The sequence below is a fragment of the Gymnoscopelus microlampas genome (assembly GCF_963454915.1).
Source record: "Gymnoscopelus microlampas genome assembly, chromosome: 9".
Classification (NCBI taxonomy): domain Eukaryota; kingdom Metazoa; phylum Chordata; class Actinopteri; order Myctophiformes; family Myctophidae; genus Gymnoscopelus; species Gymnoscopelus microlampas.
The window spans coordinates 46,036,043-46,055,898 of record NC_139946.1 but is presented as its reverse complement, the minus strand read 5'-3'; the positions used below and the strand labels follow the sequence as shown (position 1 = coordinate 46,055,898).

At 39.8% G+C, this 19,856-nt stretch overlaps 1 protein-coding gene across 2 annotated transcripts in view; it reads right to left on the bottom strand.

Annotated features, from left to right (window-relative positions):
• Positions 1-2,583: 2,583 nt before the first annotated feature.
• The window catches only part of LOC311052708 (AP-1 complex subunit sigma-2), a gene marked incomplete at its 3' end in the record, with an annotated part of 30,069 nt that continues 12,796 nt past the window's right edge, over positions 2,584-19,856 (bottom strand). The window contains exon 5 of one of the 2 annotated variants that reach the window (XM_084067833.1): positions 2,584-2,701. In XM_084067833.1, coding sequence (XP_083923959.1) covers positions 2,654-2,701 — 48 coding nt within the window. Of the gene's footprint in view, positions 2,702-8,914; positions 9,074-19,856 lie in introns of those variants that run through there. The other variant, XM_084067835.1, reaches the window with a different exon arrangement.

Below are 19,856 nucleotides of genomic sequence, written 5' to 3'. Positions count from 1 at the left end.
GCAAGAAGTGTTGGAAAAGAAAGGCAGATTTGTCACAGAAAGATGCACATGAATACTGGTTTTCAATGCGTTTACGTGTGTGTGTGTGTGTGTGTGTGTGTGTGTGTGTGTGTGTGTGTGTGTGTGTGTGTGTGTGTGTGTGTGTGTGTGTGTGTGTTGGGTTGGGTTGGGATCTGTAGGGGTGATGCAACTTTGATGATGGAGAGGAGGGCAACTATATTTCCACACTCACTCCAGAGGGACACATTGCATATTGTTGCTGTCGGGAGTCTTAACTCCATATTTCAACTTTTTCCGTAAATTCATGCCGTACTTCGTCATTCTATGTCACACAAAAGTAGCAAAAACAGCTGATCTACAAGCTCAAAACACGTCCCATCGCAACGCGTTTTGAGCTTGCAGATCTGCTATTTTTGCAACTTTTGAATTGGAAACCTGAAAAGTAACATTTTTATTTAATTTCAAATGCATTTAGTTAAACTTAAGTACAGTATTTGAGTAAATGTACTTTACACCACTGCCCGTAGGTCTATAGTGGTTTTGACTACAGTAATGCTGTAAAAATAACAACACATCACAGTGGCACATTTGTATTAATAATACTCATTATGAGTCATGAGTTCAAACTCAAACACCTGGTTTTGTGCATACAAGTGTGCATACAACTATGACCCGATATTAAAAACCTAGAGTTCAGTTGAACAGAACAATGTGCAGTTCTTCATGCGAGGTGAAAGAAACTAAAATCAAAGAGGAAACATAGCTCTTTAGTTTTAATCAATGTAATACTTTTGGACTTCTCTTTTATACAATAGGTGACTATTAACACTGATTTCTGGCCATTCTGGCAATACTTTTGGTCAGACGCCACACTCTAAACCCAGGACTATAGTTCAAACCAAGGTTATTATATTTTTGCATTTTTATTATTAGTTTTTGCTATTTTTCTATTAGCAGGTTTGATAGTTTAGTCGAATTCTAATTTTGTGAACAGGCGTAGTTTAGTTTAATGTGTTGTAATATGGGGTATTTATCAAAACAGGTCAGACAAAGTATTGTGGAATAAAAACACGACATTAAAATTATTATATAAATACTCACAGTTAAAACTGGCACAGTTTAGATAGATTCCATATTCACCTTAAATGCTGTACTAGGATAGCCTGGTAAACCCTCCCTCCGGAAATCTCATTTCCATGGAAATGAGATTTCCGGAGGGAGGGTTTACCAGGCTAGTACTAGGATCATGCATGAAATAAATTGACAAAGATGAAAACACATTTTCTTTATGATTTTTGTTTGTTTTTATTTTTTATTTCAGTTAACCGTAGCACCCCTTATTCTGGGGATAACATTTTGCGTAAATAGCTGAACTACAAGCTCATAACATTCCGCAACATAAAGCATTGTGGTGACTGGTGAGTGAGCTTGTAGATCGGCAAACCTAGTAGGGGAACCGGTCTGGGGATAAGATCCCCAGAAAACAAAGTTTAAGTGGTTAAAATTAGTTTTCACATCTTGTTTTTGTTATCTCCTTAGTTTTAGTTTATAACTATAACCTTGGTTCAAACTAAAAACATAAATCCAGTTCAGAATGGAGTGGTATTGTGGTCAGTTCCAATTACGAAGCATGCAGTTCAGTGAATACAATGAACTACTGGTGTGTATTGGAATATAGAAGACTTAAATTGACCTCTGGTGCATTTTGATCCTTAATATGATGTCATATTGAGGTTGATGTGGTGGTTAAAGGGGGTCTAATTGATATGTTTTTTAAAGCTCTGACTATATTTGAATAGAATTGCTATAGAATGTTTGTTCACTTACAGGGGTGTCTCCCTGTCTCTCCAGCTCTTTAGTAAACATTAAATATATTATTTTCAGGTTTACCCCGGGTTCAAATCCGGGGTAGAAGAGGAAAGTTACAACTCTCAACTCCTTAAAGTGACAAGGATCCATTGACACAACTCAACTGCAGACAAAATAGAAAATCACTATGAAATATCTCAAAACAAACAATGCTACATCGCTGCAAGAACCGTTGGAAAAGAAAGGCAGATTTGTTACAGAAATATGCGCATGAATACTAGTGGTATCTGCTATTTTCACTAGTTTGGGTCACAGGCAGACATCTGATTTCTCTTGTGGGTCTTGAGCTAAAAAGTTTGGGAACCACTCAGGGACGTGCACAGATAGACTCTAAGTGGTGCTAGAGCACCTGCCCTTTACCCTCTTGACCAGAAGTGCCCTTTTGAAAAAAGGGCATAGCAGGGGTCTTCAACAAGGGGTCCGGGACTCCTAGGGGGTCCTCAGAGTTACTTCAGGGGGTCCGCCAAATCTTTATGTGATATGATGTTTCTTTTTACCATAACCACTCGAAACCTAGCATCCCTTTTCTGAGGGGGCGTTGTGGGCTGCGAGGCGTTGTGGGCTTGTAGATAGGCTATTTTTGGCAAAGAGGTAGGTGTAGAGGGAAAAAAAGAGCAGACCAAGTAAACAAAAAAAAGTATAATTTACTTGAGCACCTGCCCCTCAAAATGTCTGTGCACGCCACTGGAACCACTGGTGTGTAGACTACATCCCGGAACAGGAAGGTATCTGGTGGAAGGGGAGTGATGATGATGATGATGATGATGAGCGTCTGATCTGTTCTTTATGTCAGTCCAATCTCCTCCAGCACACTGCGGGGGGTCTCCGCGTCCTGCAGGGGGGGGGGGGGGGGTAGAGAGCAACCAATCTCCAGTGAGGGAAAAGCAGCCACCAGTCAATCATCACAGGACATGTTATTTATTGCTTCATAACACCCCCTCCTTTTTTTTGGTCAAAAGTGACAATACAGTGTCTCAGAATCCCTATTTGGGTCGTATGCCTCCTCCTGCAATCAGTTTTCATGGGATGTTTACATCCTATAGAATGTAAAATACAGACGTGTTATGTAGTAAATTCATGTTTTGTGACTTCACGCAGTGACCCTGACCATTGACCTTTGACCTCCTACTTCTAATCAGTGCATCCTTGAGTCCTTTCCCTCACAAAAAACCAAGGGGCAAGTCTTAGATATTTACGATGAGGCCGACAAAATGGCCAGAGTGGCGCTGTTTTACCCTGCGCCGACCTGCGGTGTCAGAAAGAATTTATTTTAACGCAAGTGAATGGTTTTTTTGACAAACTTTAGACTAGATTTTCTTACTGTAATAAAAATTGTCATAAATTCTATATGCTTCCAGTCGCTAGTTTAAAGTCTCCTTTCAATCATCAGGATATGCGTTTTGCTAAATTATGGTCCTATTTATTATAAAATTGACGATAAAGTAGGCTATTCTCTAGGAGGGGCGGGATGATTTGATTGACAAGCTACACAACCAATAGCATTCATTCCCCGCCCCCCGCTCTTGATTGACAAGCTACCCAACCAATAATGGTCTGGACTCATTCTGACGCGTATTGAAAGATGGCGGACCTACAGTCTTGCAACAATCGGCTTCATTTTCGGTCTGTAGAAAGCAGCGGAGGGGGTTTGTCCATCTCATTTATACAGTCTATGCAAAAAACATGCAGTAATCCTGGTCACTATACTGCCTCCCCCTGGCCAGCCGGGGCGCCTGATGGAGGGGAAAGGAACTGGTTGGAATAACGTGTTCCTTCCACACGCTTACGTCCAACCAGGGAAACTCTCCCCTGTCAGGTGACAAGAAGGTCAGTTGGCTCTCATGCATTGAAGGAGGCATGAGCTCGGCCCTGGACTCCCTAGGTTGGCAGAGGGAAGGTACTGCCCAGGATTACACGCTTAGGCATTGGCACCAGGGTGAAAAATAGGGGTTACAAAATCGTGGGATAAAAATTTAGAGAAAAAAAATAAAAAAATCCTTTTTACATTAGTGCCAAATATCATGTATTAGTGGGATTGTGACGGAGAATATTAGACTGGATCTAATAACGTCGTGGCTTCTCTGATGTCATGTGGGCCAATCTATGACGTCAATCGCCTATGACATCATTCATCTCCATATTTGGACAACGTTTCAGCCCAGTCTTTGACGTCCAATATAAAATGTAAGTTCTGAGAAGTAAACAAGACAGGATTTAATAACTGCATGTCTTCCATGTGATGATCTGGGACGTCTTGTGGCCATATGGTGTCATGTGTCATAGATCAATGGTTCTCAAAGTGGGGTCTGGGGACCCCCAGGGGTCCTTGAGGGAGTTCCGGGAGCTATTATAGTTTGAAACCAAATGGACCCTTATGGGTCTGTAACTCAGAGGGTGTACAAATGGAACCAAATGGACCCGTTGTGGTTCCATTTGAACACTCTCAGAGTTAAATCAACATTAATTATATAATAATATATAATATAAATCGGGGTCCCAGAGATAGAAATGCCATTAAATGGGGGTCCGTAGCCTAATGCATGTCAAACTGGGGGTCATTGAAATTAAAATGGTTGAGAATCACTGCTTGATCTGTAAAAATCTTCAATACTTCAATGCAAGGACACTGGCAAAGTGTTGTTAGCCACTATAACATAAGTTCACAACACAACACATTCAGGTTAAAATGACTTTTTTTTCCTATTGATTATTAGTCACCCCATGGAAACGCATTCCTAAGCCAATAATTTGATGACCGGCAGCGGTTCCAGTAGGACACACAAAGAGTCTCCTTTGTGACCGGTCCGCTGGTCATCAAAGTCAAATTATTGGCTTAGGAATACGACAAAAACAAAAAAAATATCCATGAATTCAAGTCTCCATGGGGTGACTAATCGATAGAAAAAAAATGTTGTTTGGGTGAACTATCCCTTTAAGTGTTGTTAGTGCATCTACATAAGTGGTTCTAGAACGTTTTCATGTCAAAGACCTCCATAACCTTTTCTTTTTTTTATCATGATTGGCTATTCATTCATAACTCTGAGAGCGTACAAATGGAACCAAACTGCCCCGTATAAGTTACAGATCTGTAAGGGTCCTTGGACCTCACCTTGACGGTCCCTGGACCTCACTTTGAGGACGACTGATCAACATTGCAATTCAAATCCTGATTATTTCACTTCAACCACATGAACCCATATAGCATCCCTATTCTGGGACGAAGATTTGGTGAAAATAGCCGATCTACAAGCTCACAAGTGAGCTTATACAGTAGACTGGCTAATTTCCCTTTTTAGTGTTGAGCGCCAACAGGAGCGGATCTAGTATAGAGCCCTGGGGGACAACCACATGAACCCTAGCGTTCCTATTCTGGGCATGTCATATCAAGTGAACCTTCGGTGTACATAGCAGATTTACAAGCTCACAAGGGAAATTTGACGTCTCTCCGGGACCCAAACAAGTGAAAATAGCAGATATACAAGCTCAAGCTTGTAGATCTGCTATTTTCACAGTTTCTTGAAAGTTATTTTTCCTAATTTATGGAATTTCTCTCTTTTCCTAAAAAAAAAAAAAAGAAGAAAAGAAATAATTTTGAAAAATGTTTGAATTTATTTTGAATGTATGAAAAATTTAGATTGTTTTGGGGGACATTAAAAAACATATTTTAACTGTCTGGGAACCACTGGTTCTGGTATAGTTGTATTGACATGGATGGTAATAAAACTATAAAATAGTTGCACTGTACTGCACTGTACTGCAAAGCCTCATATAGTTTGCTTGGTTTACAGTATGTCTATTTTCTGTCATGAAAAAATCATGAAAAGTAGCACTATACTTACTTTGGCATCCTAAGAGAGGGTTCAGCACAAAGTAAAGAAAGGAGCTGTTATCAGGACAAAAATGACCACTCATTTCCTCTACCTCCGTCATTAGAGCTTTCATTTCATTTCATTGTCAATAAAATAAATAAATACATTTTAAAAATATATATTTACAGCATATATAAGCATTTCCCCCATTCTCAAGCCAGATGTTAATCTCGGGCTACAGTATGCATGATTTATTGATTCACCATTGTCACGGATGCAACGCATTGTGAGCTTGTAGATCGGCTATTTTTCAGCACACAATAACTCTGGCAATCATATAGCAAGTGTTATTGAACCACACAGGTGATAGAACACAGTTCGGCTATTATCATCACTGAACTTCATTTTAAACATTTTGTTTGGCTCTTTAAAGAAGAGCCAAACAAATACCGATCCATTCAGATGAATTAATTTTGTCCGGACAGTAAAATCCAACCTTCATTTCAAAGGGAGCAAAGTGGGGGTTATTATAGTAAACACATATATTATCTACATTACATTGAGAGAGACTGTTTGTAGTCAACTGTTGAATAATTTTAAACAATTTATTATCATCTGTGTCTGTATATTAAGACAGAGGTCCATATATATCTTCAAATCTACCATAAAGAAACAACTTAATAATGCAATAACTGTATTAGTCTAACATAGATTTGAACAATCACACACTATATAGAAAAAAACATAGTAAGTGCTCCAATGTTAATAATTTATTTTACTTAAATTTCCAAGACCTACTTCTTTCAACTTCATTGTCATACACAAAGCTGTGAGAGTCATAACCCTTGGTTAATCAGTGCAAATATACTGTACTTCAGTTACTACGACATTAAACGCCACTTACACCTTCAAAGTGGACCTTTCTCTAAATAGGAGATCATATCTGTGTCTATAAATTATCTAAAACGTTTAAATAAAACCAGCTCAACGTTTTACTGCAAATAATATGATCAAAATAATGATTGGCCAATGTTTGTTATCGGCTTTCCTGTAAATAACAGGATTCATTCCTCGATATTGATAACAAGGATTGATTACAAATCGACATAATATGATCTGGAGTTGAGAGTATATAAACAAAATCCATATATAAAAACCATATGGCATAAAAGTAACAGGAGTATTCACTCAAAATTGCATTACATTTATGACCTTCGTATGGCCTGTAACAAATCCAGTAAAGACAAATCCAACACAAGAAAACTACCAAATATAAATCTCTAGGGAATGAATACTTCATGGCCATGAAGAAATTGCTAATACAAAAATGAAGACTATACATTTGGATCCAAATACTTTGTTTAAGCCACATGCAAGCCACATCACAAGGTGACAGACAGGGGGCAGACTTTCCCTATAGATCGTGAGTGGCTGTATCCCAGATGAACTGCGTTGACTGTTAATTACCTTCTGAAACACAATTTTTCTTCTATATCAGTGGTTCTCAAAAACATTTTGATTACAAAGACTCACAGCTCTGAGAGTTTACAAATGTGTGTACACTCTCACAGTTAGAGAGCTGTAAGGTTCCATTTGGAACCCCTCCTCGAGGAACCCTGAGGGTCCCTGACTGGACACCACTTTGAGAAACCACTGCTCTATGTACAGTATTGTTGTAGTTCTAGCCAGTGGTGGAAAGTAACTAAGTACATTTACTTACAGTAAGTACTGTACTTAAGTAACATTTTGAGGTATTTGTACTTTACTTGAGTATTTCCAATTTCCAATACTTTTACTTCTACTCCACTACATCTCAGAGGCAAACATTGTACTTTTACTCCACTACAATTATTTGAAAACTTTAGTTACTGGTTACTTTTTAGATATAAATTATTATATTATAAAACATACATTAACCACTTTAGCCATATTTTATACCTAGGCTATTTGAAAATAGCAGATCTACAAGCTCACAACGTGTCGCGATGCGACGCGTTGTGAGCTTGTAGATCTGCCAATTTCAAATATTTTTGTACTTTTGATACTTTAAGTACATTTTGATGCCAATACTTTTGTACTTTTACTCAAGTACATTTTTAATTCTGGATTTTCACTTGTAACAGAGTATTTTTATATTGCAGTATTGGTACTTTTACTTAAATAAAGAATTTTAGTACTTTTTCCACCACTGGTTCTAGCACAGCTTTGAGGGATATAGGAATTGTATAAAACCCTGTATTATATATGAACTCCAATGGAGGGCCTACACTTACTGCCTTGGAGTCTTCACAGAGATACATTGACACAGGTGTGATGATGGCTGTGTAACAATACGATCGCCACATCAAATATCGCAACACAACAAACTGTGTCTCTTGGCACTGCCAGTTGGTTGCCACAATATGACTCACTTCAATATAAATTAAGAAACAAAAACTACCAAAGTGTCATCATCGAGGCTTTCACAAATAAGCTACAGTTTGATGTAGTAAGTAACACTACTAACACTGGTGGTTAAAGAAGAAACAAACGGACCTGTCTAAACTTTCAAACCTCATTTCTAACACCGTAACGAACAACGCTGCATCGTGAGCTCAGGACATTGGAACCATATTGTTACACTCAACCCCCCCGAGCGATGGTTGTTGGCGTGATGCGGGGGCGTTTTAGAAGGGTAGAATGAAAGGCAGGGACGTCACGGGCTCTCAGAAGGTGGGGGGGTGGACTTTCGGTGGACTATACCCCTTATTTCACACTTCGGCTATTCAAAAATAGCAGATCTACAAGCTCATAGCGCGGCACCGAGTGCCGCGCTATGAGCTTGTAGATCTGCTATTTTTGAAAAATCGTGAAAAACATTTGTAACTGTCAAATGTAAACAAATTTTGTATTGTGTTTTTTGGGCAGATTGTTCGTTTTTTTCGTGTTAGGTTACTTTATTTCGGTTTTAGGGTTACGGTTAGGTTATGTAATTCTTATTTTTGCCTGATTTTACCGATTTATTATCAAAAAAAATATATATATTTTTTTTATTTTTTCAAAAAAGTGGGGGGTATGAAATCACGGATCTGTGAGAGTGTCGCGTCGTACGCACAGTGAATGGCCGTGACGCCCCTGGGTAGAATGAAAGGTGTGTGTGTGTGTGTGTGTGTGTGTGTGTGTGTGTGTGTGTGTGTGTGTGTGTGTGTGTGTGTGTGTGTGTGTGTGTGTGTGTGTGTGTGTGTGTGTGTGTGTGTGCCAGGCACTGAGGACGATGGACCAGCATGCAGGGTGTGGCAGCAGCAGCAGCAGCAGCAAACAGCAGCGCTGGGCGGACAGGCAGCGACACAGCGGCGATGGCAGCCAAACCCATCAGTACATCAGTACACAGGCACATTAAAATACTCGTGGCGGGGCTGGAGGAGGAGGAGGAGGAGGAGGAGAGAAAAAGCTTTTTTTAAGAGGACAACGACACGGAAATCACATCAAGACTTAAGGTTGTTACACACCGGGGCGATTTTTTCGTGCGAATAATGCGTTTTTTTTAAAAAACCTTATAAAGTCAATGGCTCCGTACATGGAGCGAAAAAGCGTCTTTTAATTATTCGGAACGAGTCCGAATTTTGCGTATATTCGCTATTTTCGCCGGTGTGTAAGGACCTTTATGATGTACATACATCACACGGGACATGCATGAGAAACACATGTAGAGCGAGCGGGGGGGGGGGGGGGGGGAGTGTCATCGGACCGGTAGGACACTATCGCCGAGATGCACAGCAAAAAAAAAAACACACTTTCAACCTGGCCGTCCTTGTTTGGGAATTGTCACTATAGGTGACAATTCTCAAAATGTTTGGAATGTTTTCAAAAAAGAAACAGCAAAAATAGCACATCTACAATTTGTAGATCTATTTTCGCTATTCATCGAACGACAAATGATATAGGGCTTAAAGGAGTAGTTCACCCAAAAAATGACTAATTTTCGATCAATTACACACGCCATGAAGCATTGAATTCGTGCATATGTTTTAGTTTTTCTCACATTCCTGAGACAATCATTTTATGACCGGCGGAGTCAAAGAGTCTCCATTGAGTCTCCTATTAAACGATGACCCATCATTAAATTATTGGCTTAGGAATGCGACAAAAACAAAACAAATCTCCATGAATTAAAGGCTTCATGGGGGTGTGTAATTGATAGAAAATAAGTCGTTTTTTTGGGTGAACTATTCCTTTAAGTGGTTATGGCGTTGCTCCAGGGCCAGGCTGAGAGAGACTGATCACCATGGAGACAGTGTGACGGCCTCAGTGTTGCCTGGTCTATATCACAACAGGTTAGACTACAGTGATCCATGCAGTGATACCAGACGTTATTCCTGAGCGGTATTCCTAATCGAAGGCTCATGGCTTTAACCTGGATTGAGGATTACACCTACGCTATTACAGTGTGGTAAATGTAAACAACATTTGACATGTAACAGGGATGACAGACAGACAGACAGACAGACAGACAGACAGACAGACAGACAGACAGACAGACAGACAGACAGACAGACAGACGTTTGCAGTGCATACATACATGGATTACCACCTGGCTTAGAAACACGTAAAAACCAATAGTAAAAAGACCAGGAACGAATGGCACACTATTTACACAATATCGTGATAATAAGTAGGGTTCTCGAGAGACACTAACAGAGTCAACACATTCTCACGGCCGTTGCATCAAACAGGGGTTTTTTTTGGGGCCCAAATCTGGACCACCACGTTTGATACGCTGGGACTCTGATGTTGACGTAACCCTCTGTCCTGTCGCGTCGCATGTTGACGAGGATGGATGGATGATTTGTGATTCCAAGCCTATCCTTCTGTATGCAACTGCAACAGGCAACTACAACTAGGCATGTAATGATGATTCACTCAACTTACAATACCATTCCACAAAATTGGAAAACAATTTTATGTTTAAAAAGACTGCGTCGTGAACCCGCAATCTTTTTAAACATAAAATTGTTTTCCAGACAAACTCTTACACAAATTCAGGACTTTTTTTTCCTTTTTTTTTTTTACAATACTGTGTTTTCTCGTATCCTCTTTTCAATACAGTAGCAATTTAGCAAATAACTGAAAACTATTTTTTTTTAATCAATTCTCTATTTTTTCTTCTCTCTTTTTTATGCGCCCTCTGCTGTTTGCATTGTGATCATTTACTTATCAAATCGATTGAAGTTGTCACCAGTTTGAATCGATTTTGAATCGATTCACGATAAATCGTCACATGCCTACATAGCACCACTCGGCACAGCCGCTTGCTTGACTAGTACCTCCCTCGGCCGATGCCTCACGGGGATTACGTCAACTCAACTTCTGATGGTGCACCTGCCTTATTTTACATGTGTTTTAGCAGAGGTGGCAACCTATCACTAGCTGGGAGTGGGACTGAGAACGGCACTTCAGCATTCCAGTGGGCAGAACTACATCGGGGGAACGCTGAAAAAGCGGCGTGACAGACGGGGGGAGTGCCGCAGCATCAAACATGTGACGCAAAGGGTGACTTTTTGCCCCCCGACACATCACTGTAGTACAACCTGATAGTGAGAATGTGTTGACAGAGTAGACACATAGGCACATTAAAGGAAACAAGACTTCAGACTAAAATCTGTCTAGAGGGGGCGCTATCAGTGGGCCTGAACCCAGACTATATAGAGACATATTCAGTATTCACCTCAAGAAGGGCTAATTCTGGAAAAGACCAGAGGATTCGGAGCCTGAGGCCATATTTGGGACCAGCACACCTGTGAGGCAAATGTCATTTTTTTTTAATGAGGACAGAAATGCGCTGTGCAATGCTCTTACCGGTCAACTCAAGAACTGTTAACCCTTTAAAGGCCGGGAAGGAAACGCATGTGTGTCATTTTAAGATTCCTTTGGCTATTCAAAAATAGCAGATCTACAAGCTCATAGATCTATGAGCTTGTAGATCTGCTATTTTTTTTAGAAAAATCGTGTCCCTGGAACAAAATATTTTTAGATGGGAGGGGGTCCGCGGACAAATACATATTATTTTGAGGGTCCTTGACATGAAAAAAAGTTTGAAAACCATTGATAATAATAATGAGCAACATAAGTAAAAAAAAATATTAAAAAAAACTTTAAGAAAAAGAAATGTTAGGATTTACAAGACATTTGTAAAATCCCCAGAAGCAAAGATTTCGCTTTAAAAAAGTATATATATATATATATATATATATTCAAGATTTGCACACATTTTCACGATAATAAAAATAAATAAATAGCAGATCTACAAGCTCGTAGCGCGGCACTCGGTGCCGCGCTATGAGCTTGTATATCTGCTATTTTTGAATAGCCCAAAAAAATCTTAAAATGACACAGATGCGTTCCCGGTCTTAAAGGGTTAATGAACCTATACAGCTCCTACACATTTTTACATTAAGGATCTAGAGATGAACTAAAGAGACCTTGAGTTAATATATAGGACACCACCACAATTTAAAAGTCCTCCATACCCCCCATCAGTCACCCAAACTACTGCACATACGGCAGAGGCAGCGAGGAGAATCTGCTGATTGTGCCGTTGTTCAAACAGGAGACGTGTTTGCTTTTGCTTATCCCATTAACAACGGGAAAGCGTCTGCCACTTTCAATTTGAACCATTATCTTATACTTTGGCTATTAAAAAATAGCAGATATACGAGCTCATAGCGCAGCACCGAGTGCCGTGCTATGAGCTTGTAGATCTGCTGTTTTTGAAAAATCATGAAAATGTGTGAAAATCTTTGAATATATGTATATATTTATACATTTTAAAGCGAACATTTGTAACTCAAATCTTTGAAAAAAAAACAATGTTGCTATAATCAGTGATTCTAAAACTGTTTCATGTCAAGGACCTCCCAAAATTATATGTATTTGGCCGTGGACCCCCATTTCAAAATATGTTGTTCCAGGGACCCGCCAGAAGCAAAGATTTGAGTAAAAAAAACTGCTTTAAAAATATATATACATTCAAAGATTTGCACACATTTTCACGATTTTTCAAAAAATAGCAGATCTACAAGCTGGTAGCGTGGCACTCGGTGCCGCGCTATGAGCTTGTAGATCTGCTTTTTGAATAGCTAAAGTATAAAATAATGGTTAAAGTGGTTACACAGATGCGTTCCTGGTCTCAATGGGTTACGCTAAAATAACACGCCAGCTCCTGAGAAATGTTTCATTAAAGGCTTATTAAAATAGTTCCATCCAAATCCCCCGTGGCATGTCTTCCTCCCATGTAATTATTGCTCCGTGCACTATTAATGCCTTAAAGCCCCCCGAGCTCTAAATCGGGAGGCACCCCCTGGTTCCAACCATGGATTTATGCTTTGCGATAACATTCCTTTGTGTCCACCAGTGGGGGAAAAAGTACTCAAATGTTTTTACTTAAGGAAAAGTATCAATACGGCAATGTAGAAAGAAAAAGTCCGGAATACTAAATTTACTTGAGTATAAGTACACAATGAATTGGTATCAAAATGTACTTAAAGTACCAAAAGTAGAAAGTACTCATTATGCAGAATGTGCCATTTCACAAGTTGTCAAATGCAAAAAAATAATATAAAAATATTTTGAAAATAGCAGATCTGCAAGATCGGCTTGTAGATCTGCTATTTTCAAATGGCCGAAATGTGTATAGAGCTGAAGTGGGTAATGTTTTGTAATATTATTCCAAATGTACAGTAACTAGTATTGTAGTGGAGTAAAAAGTACAATATTTGCCTCTGAAATGTAGTGGAGTAGAAGTAAAAGTATTGAAAATTGGAAATACTCAAGTAAAGTAAAAAAAATACCTAAAAATGTTACTAAAGTACAGTACTTGAGTACATGTACTTAATTCGTTTCCACCACTGGTGTCCGCTGACTACATACAGTTATCATGCTCTGTTAGCGTTTTATATACATGTCCCCATTATTCACAGTTAAGTGGTTAATGAATCAATTTAAACACTATAATTTTAGTAATAAATCATTGAGGGATTAGTGGTGTGGAGGCGTGGGGTTGTGGTACCACTGTGATGACCAGAAAAGTGCTCAGCTTGATTTATACTTAAGTTGTGCAAGGGGTGTTGAGCACCTAGGGGTGTCGAGCACCTAAAATAGCCGATCTCCAAGCTCACAGCGTGTCGTGCAAGCGAAGCGTCGTGAGCTTATAGATCGTCTATTTCCGGTGTGTGACACCCTCGTGCAACTACAGGTCTAAACCAGGCTTTGAGCTAATCTCTGCTACATGGGACACTGAATACCACTGTAGAAATGACACACTGAGTGCAACAAAAACATTTGGGTTCATTTGAAAGAATAATTAACTCTAAAAACATGTCATACCAAAAAGATGGAAAGCAATCAGCTCCAATCAAAAACAGTTAAAAGGAAAATCTTGTTGGTTAGAGAGACTTGTTAAGTGGTGTTAAAACTAGCGGTTTGCATACAGTAAGTGTGCTATACAGTGTTAATAATGTTGATGGAACGGACATTAGCCACATTGCTGTTCAGTACACATGCTAAATCAGTACAGTACTCGTACATTGGACAAATTGACGCAAGTCCTTTCTTAGTTTAAAAATAACACTGAGGATTTTGCTGAGCAGTTTTTTGTGTTTTTGCTCCCGTACCGCGCTACAAAAGTCATCAATGTAACCATTTCATTCAATGTAGTTGGTGAAACAATGACACATTTCAAAAGGCACAGAGCAGTGCTCACTTAGGCAGCATAAAACAGCAAACGTATATTTTTACATGTAACAAATCATGACACCAGTTTGTGTCAGTTGAGATATTATATTCACAACGTTCTAAACTCTCCGAACAGGACTTCCACCAAATTGTCAACTAAGCGTGTGATTATGCTACGAGTGTGTGTGTGTGCGCGCGCGTGCGTGCGTGCGTGTGTGTGTGTGTGCGTGCGTGTGTAATATAACCCAAAATAGGGTCCAATGGCGACTCCGATTTTGGTGAGTCCTAACCAACTGATTACAGATATTTTGATATGTTGTTGTATTAACCACCTAGGCCAGTCCTATAAGCTGACAACACATTGCATTGTGTGCCTATAATGACATGGTGCCCAAAACAGGGACGCCAGGTTGAAAGTGGGTAAGAATGGGGACACATTAGCTGCATAATTGACTGATCAAATAATGGCGGATACATCGTTGGGGCTCTGGTGCATTGGTTCTCAAAGTGGGGTCCTTGGGAGGGTTCCAGGGGGTCCCCAACAAAAGCAGTCAACACAGCATCACACTGTATCAATGTATATGTTGGCTATTCAAAAATAGCATATCTACAAGCTTGTATGTATGGTATTTTTTTGAAAATGTTTGAAAAATATCGAAAACATTTTTAAATAATTTTGAAATTGTTTTACAATTTGTCCCAGGCACAAAACATTTTCAGATGGGGGTCCGTGGCCAAATACATACGAATGCACCGAGTGCCGCGCTATGAGCTTGTATATCTGCTATTTTTGAAAAATCGTGAAAATGTGTGCAAATCTTTGAATATATATATAATCTTTTAAAGCAAACATTTTGACCTCAAATCCTTGCTTCTGGGGGGTCCCTGGAACAACATATTGAGATTGGGGTCGGCGGCCAAATACATATAATTTTGGGGGTCCTTGATATGAAAAAAGATTGAGAACCTTCAACCACTGATATTGAAACATATTTTTTTCAGAATACTGCTGGGATTTAGAAGACATAAAGCCTGAAGCCGATTCTACAAATTTGTAGAATCGGCTTCAGGTCTTTATGGGCTAATGGAGTGTTTGTTCAGACATGCGGGGATGACGTGTGTTTATGATGTGTGTTTATGATGTGTGTTTATGATGTGTGTTTATGGCGCGGCGTCAGAAGGAGACGGACAACCACCTGCATGCAGGTTAAAAGCACACGGACACGGCACTCAGTGAAGAAACCCATGCTGTCTGACTGCGTTAGTCTAGTATTTACCTAAGTTGCCTGGCAGGGGGGTCATGATGGACTCTATATACCGGCCCTCTACAAGAGCTTCTCATTGGGCAAACCTCCCCAGTCTTCACTCTGGCTCTACAAATAACACAATGGAGCCAGACAGTCAGACAGACAGACAACTCCATTTATACTTCGTCACGCGATGGCGTCGTTGCGCGTCGAAAATCACTCGATCTACACACAGAAAAATAATGGTTCTTAAATGGTTCTTTAAAAAAGTCTATAATGGTTCCACAAAGAACCATCAACTACTAAAGGACCATTTGATCTAGTGAATGGTTCTTCATGTTCCTCATCGAGTTCTAGAGAACCTTTTTTTGGTCAAAGTTCTTTGAGGAAACTTTGAACTCTTAAACCATGTCTCAATAGGCAGACATTCATCAAAAATAGCATCTACAAGCTCACAATGCGTCGCAGCGCGTTGTGAGCTTGTAGATCTGCTATTTTCAACAAACACATTTCAGCCGGTTGATGAAGTTTATACACTTTAAGGGGTTTGGGTTCTTTATAGAACTATTCGAATAAATCACCTTTATTTTTCTGTGTGCACAAAGCTGTGAACCTATGATTTTCAATGCAAGGGTGGTGCGACGTTGTATAAATCATTGCATTGTTGCCATCGAGCGTCACCATTGCGCAATGGCGTGGAAGACAAGGATAAAGAAGGATAAGGACTTCTTCTCTTCAGGGGTCGTGTGGCCTTAAAGTTAACATGATCAGACCAAACTAAGAATAAAAAGAACAACGGCACAAAAGAAAACTAATCACAAAAGATCGTATTTGAAGGCTACTGTAAATTTAGGCAAAAGAGTTTCAAGTTACACAGTTGTAGGTAAATAAATGTATTTTAATGCCTCAGTGAGACTAGCTAATGGACTCCTCTTAGTGTGAATGGATGCTGGATCAATAGGCTGTTTCACACACAATATCCTCCAGCACTGTGAACCTGACTGGACTGCAAACACTGCAGTGCTACAGCATTTTCTGCTTTGATCATTCCCAGAACCTTTATATATACAGATTTTGACATAGTTTGGGTTACTGTGTCCTACCGTTGGGACGTGAGGGCTTCAAAATTGGCTATTTTTGGTGGAGAGGGGGAAAAAGTAGGGGACCGTGGCATGACTTAACCATAAAATCAAATAAGGATCCACATATAAAATTGTGCATGTATATAGCTTAATGCAAAGCGCTTTACAGTGTGCATTAAATTAACCCATTCACACACCGATGGCAGAGGAAACTATGCAAGGCACCAACCTGCCCATCAGGAGCAGTTAGGGGATCAGCTCAAGAACGCTTTTACAGTAACACAGGGGGAGCCTGGGATCGAACTGGGAACCTTCCAATTCTCAAAGCGGCCGCTCTACCTCCTGAGCCACTGGCGCCCCATATGGATAATTACGTGATTTTTAGCAGGGATTTATTTTTGCAAGCATTATGTTGATCATTGTTCAGTTTACTGTCAAAATATCTGTCAGTTACTGACTTGATTAACCCTTTAAGACCTGAGGCGACCCTTTTTTTCTAAATCCTAACATTTTTTGGGAAAAAAAAATTAAAAAAGTTTTCAAGATAAAAAAAAAATAGCAGATCTACAAGCTCGTAGCGCGGCACTCGGTGCCGCGCTATGAGCTTGTATATCTGCTATTTCTCAATAGCCAAAGAAATCTAAATCCAGGTCATAATGGGTTAAAACCCACTGCATATTGTAGTGGACCACATTAATTTCTCGTTGAATCTAATGGTAAGTTTAGTTTATAAAGAGCCCCCTCCATTAAAAGTAACTATCTCTATTTAAATGACCTCTGTCAAGCTGGTCTTTTTAAGTTACGTTTTCTGCCTGAGTGGTGAAATTAAAAACGTTTGAGAACCACTGTTTACTGTGACGGTACAGTACCTCTATTTGTGAGGCACCGTGTTGACGTGTTCTAAAGCAAAACAGCTTCAGCACTGAAAGCTAATTAGTTTGAACAGAAAGAGGTTTTTGTCAGGATGATAATTAGACTGAACACGGTGGATGCTGCATGTTAAGCGGAGCAGCACTCATCCAGGCCAGAAAGACAACAATGACTCATTGTTGTGTGTGTGTGTGGAGCGTAAGCACCGCCGGTCTCCCCTTACATGAACCATCTCCCCCAAATAATCCCCACAAGATTTCAAGGAATGTACAAAACACCAGCGTTCCAATGTGTCTGATGCAAGCCCTTCACCAAACATTGTAGATTTTACACAGGTCGCAATACATATCCGTTTTTTCAAAGACACGTTGAAACAGATTTTTTTGTTTCTATGTTTCAAAAAGTTTGAAAAGTTTGAAAACATCCGATCTACAAGATTGTAAATTGTCTATTTTCACTATTCTTTTTTTCTAAATAGGGCATAAGAGATTAATTCATAATGTTTTTTTTTTTAAATGTAGGTCCCGGGGGGACACCAGATTTCTCTTTTAGGTCTTGAGCTGACTGTATAGCACAAATTCAATCGTTATTTGTGAAAGTAATGTGTGACTTCCTGACAGCCTTGAAACTTTCAGTGACAATGACAGAGACACTGGCCCTCATTTATCAACGGAGCGTATAAACCGGCGTATATTTTTCCATATATTCGGCCGTACGCCAACGTCGAAGTCACATTTATCAACGAATCCTACACAGCCGATCCTAGCGTACATTTGGTCGCAGCCTTGATAAATGTCACGGCTGAAACCGAGCGTCATTTAAATAACACGCCCTTAAATATTCTGGAAACACCCCGATTTTACGACATGAAGAACCAAAAAAAGAAAGAGTTTCGCCGGCTTGCCTCGCCTCGCTGCCTGTCAAGTCACGCACACGCCCCTCTCTCTACCAATCACATCGCCATGAATGGAATACGTTTGTATATTTATTTACCCCATACCGAGCAGTGCACGTTCGAGTTACACTAAAGCAGTCATGTAGGCTATATTCCCCATGAGACTCGGGCGGTCTGCAGACTGCAGTGATCCCGTGCTGCCACCCACGTTATAAGAGATTGGAGCGTCAGGTTTATATCCTTAACCCAGCCAGGTTGTAGCCTATATCTCTCTATGACATAACTCCATACCATAGGACAAGCTACTGTAAGTTTGTAGACCTCACTGTCCATGAAAAGATGGTCGGGAGTCCTGACCGCGGGACTCCCGACGCAAAAGCGCTGTATATTTTGAAAATAGCAGATCTACAAGCTCACAACGCCTCGCGATGCGACCCGTTGTGAGCTTGCAGATCTGCTATTTTAAAATAGCCAATGCAGCCAGATCTACAAGCTTAACCGAATGACTGTTAAAGCAGTTTGTTTAAATTACTTTATAAAATGTTATATTTTCACAGAGATTATTTATTAGTGTAGATATACATTTAGGAGTGGATTATGTGTCCAGATGCCTGTCAGACAGTCAAACAATGTTGCTCCGCAGGTCTAGGATGGAATAAACGGGCGCAGCCAAAGTCAACAACTGCTCTCTACCAGACGTGAGATTTCAGCCTACGGTAGGATGAAGCCAACATCAGGATATATTGATAAATGCCGAAAGGTGCGGTGATCTCGCCGTACGCCCATTATTTGGGCTGCACCGCGTTGATAAATGAGGGCCACTGTTTGTGGTTTTATTATGTTCTCAATGAGATAGTGAAATAAATAAATGTCACTTATTTATGGATGTATATACCACTGAACTGGCATAGGGCATTGTAATGTCACACTCCAATTGATGTGCTTACTCTCCTTCAAGCTTTTCAGGAAGCTTGACATTTAAGCCTCAGCTGTTACCTGCTGTGTCCACAGATGCTAAGTATGTTATTATGCTAAGTTTGATATTTAACAGTAAAATGTTTTCTCTGCACTCCTCTTATGTGACCATTTACCCTGTTGCTTGTTAACAAGGGTTCATGACATCTAGTCTGATCGTGCACTTTTAAGTCACTCCGGATAAGAGTTGTAAATTGGAGCTTTTCATTGCTTACTAATAACTCTTTAAACTCTGTGAATTATCATTACAATGCATTCAATAATAATAAGTGTCATCAATGTATCCATGGATTCTGATGATAATCTGTCCATAAATACGGTACATGAAAAGACCATAAAATAAATAATAGAAATAAAAAAGACAGTACAGTACATATGGCTGAGAACAGGTGGGGCGGCG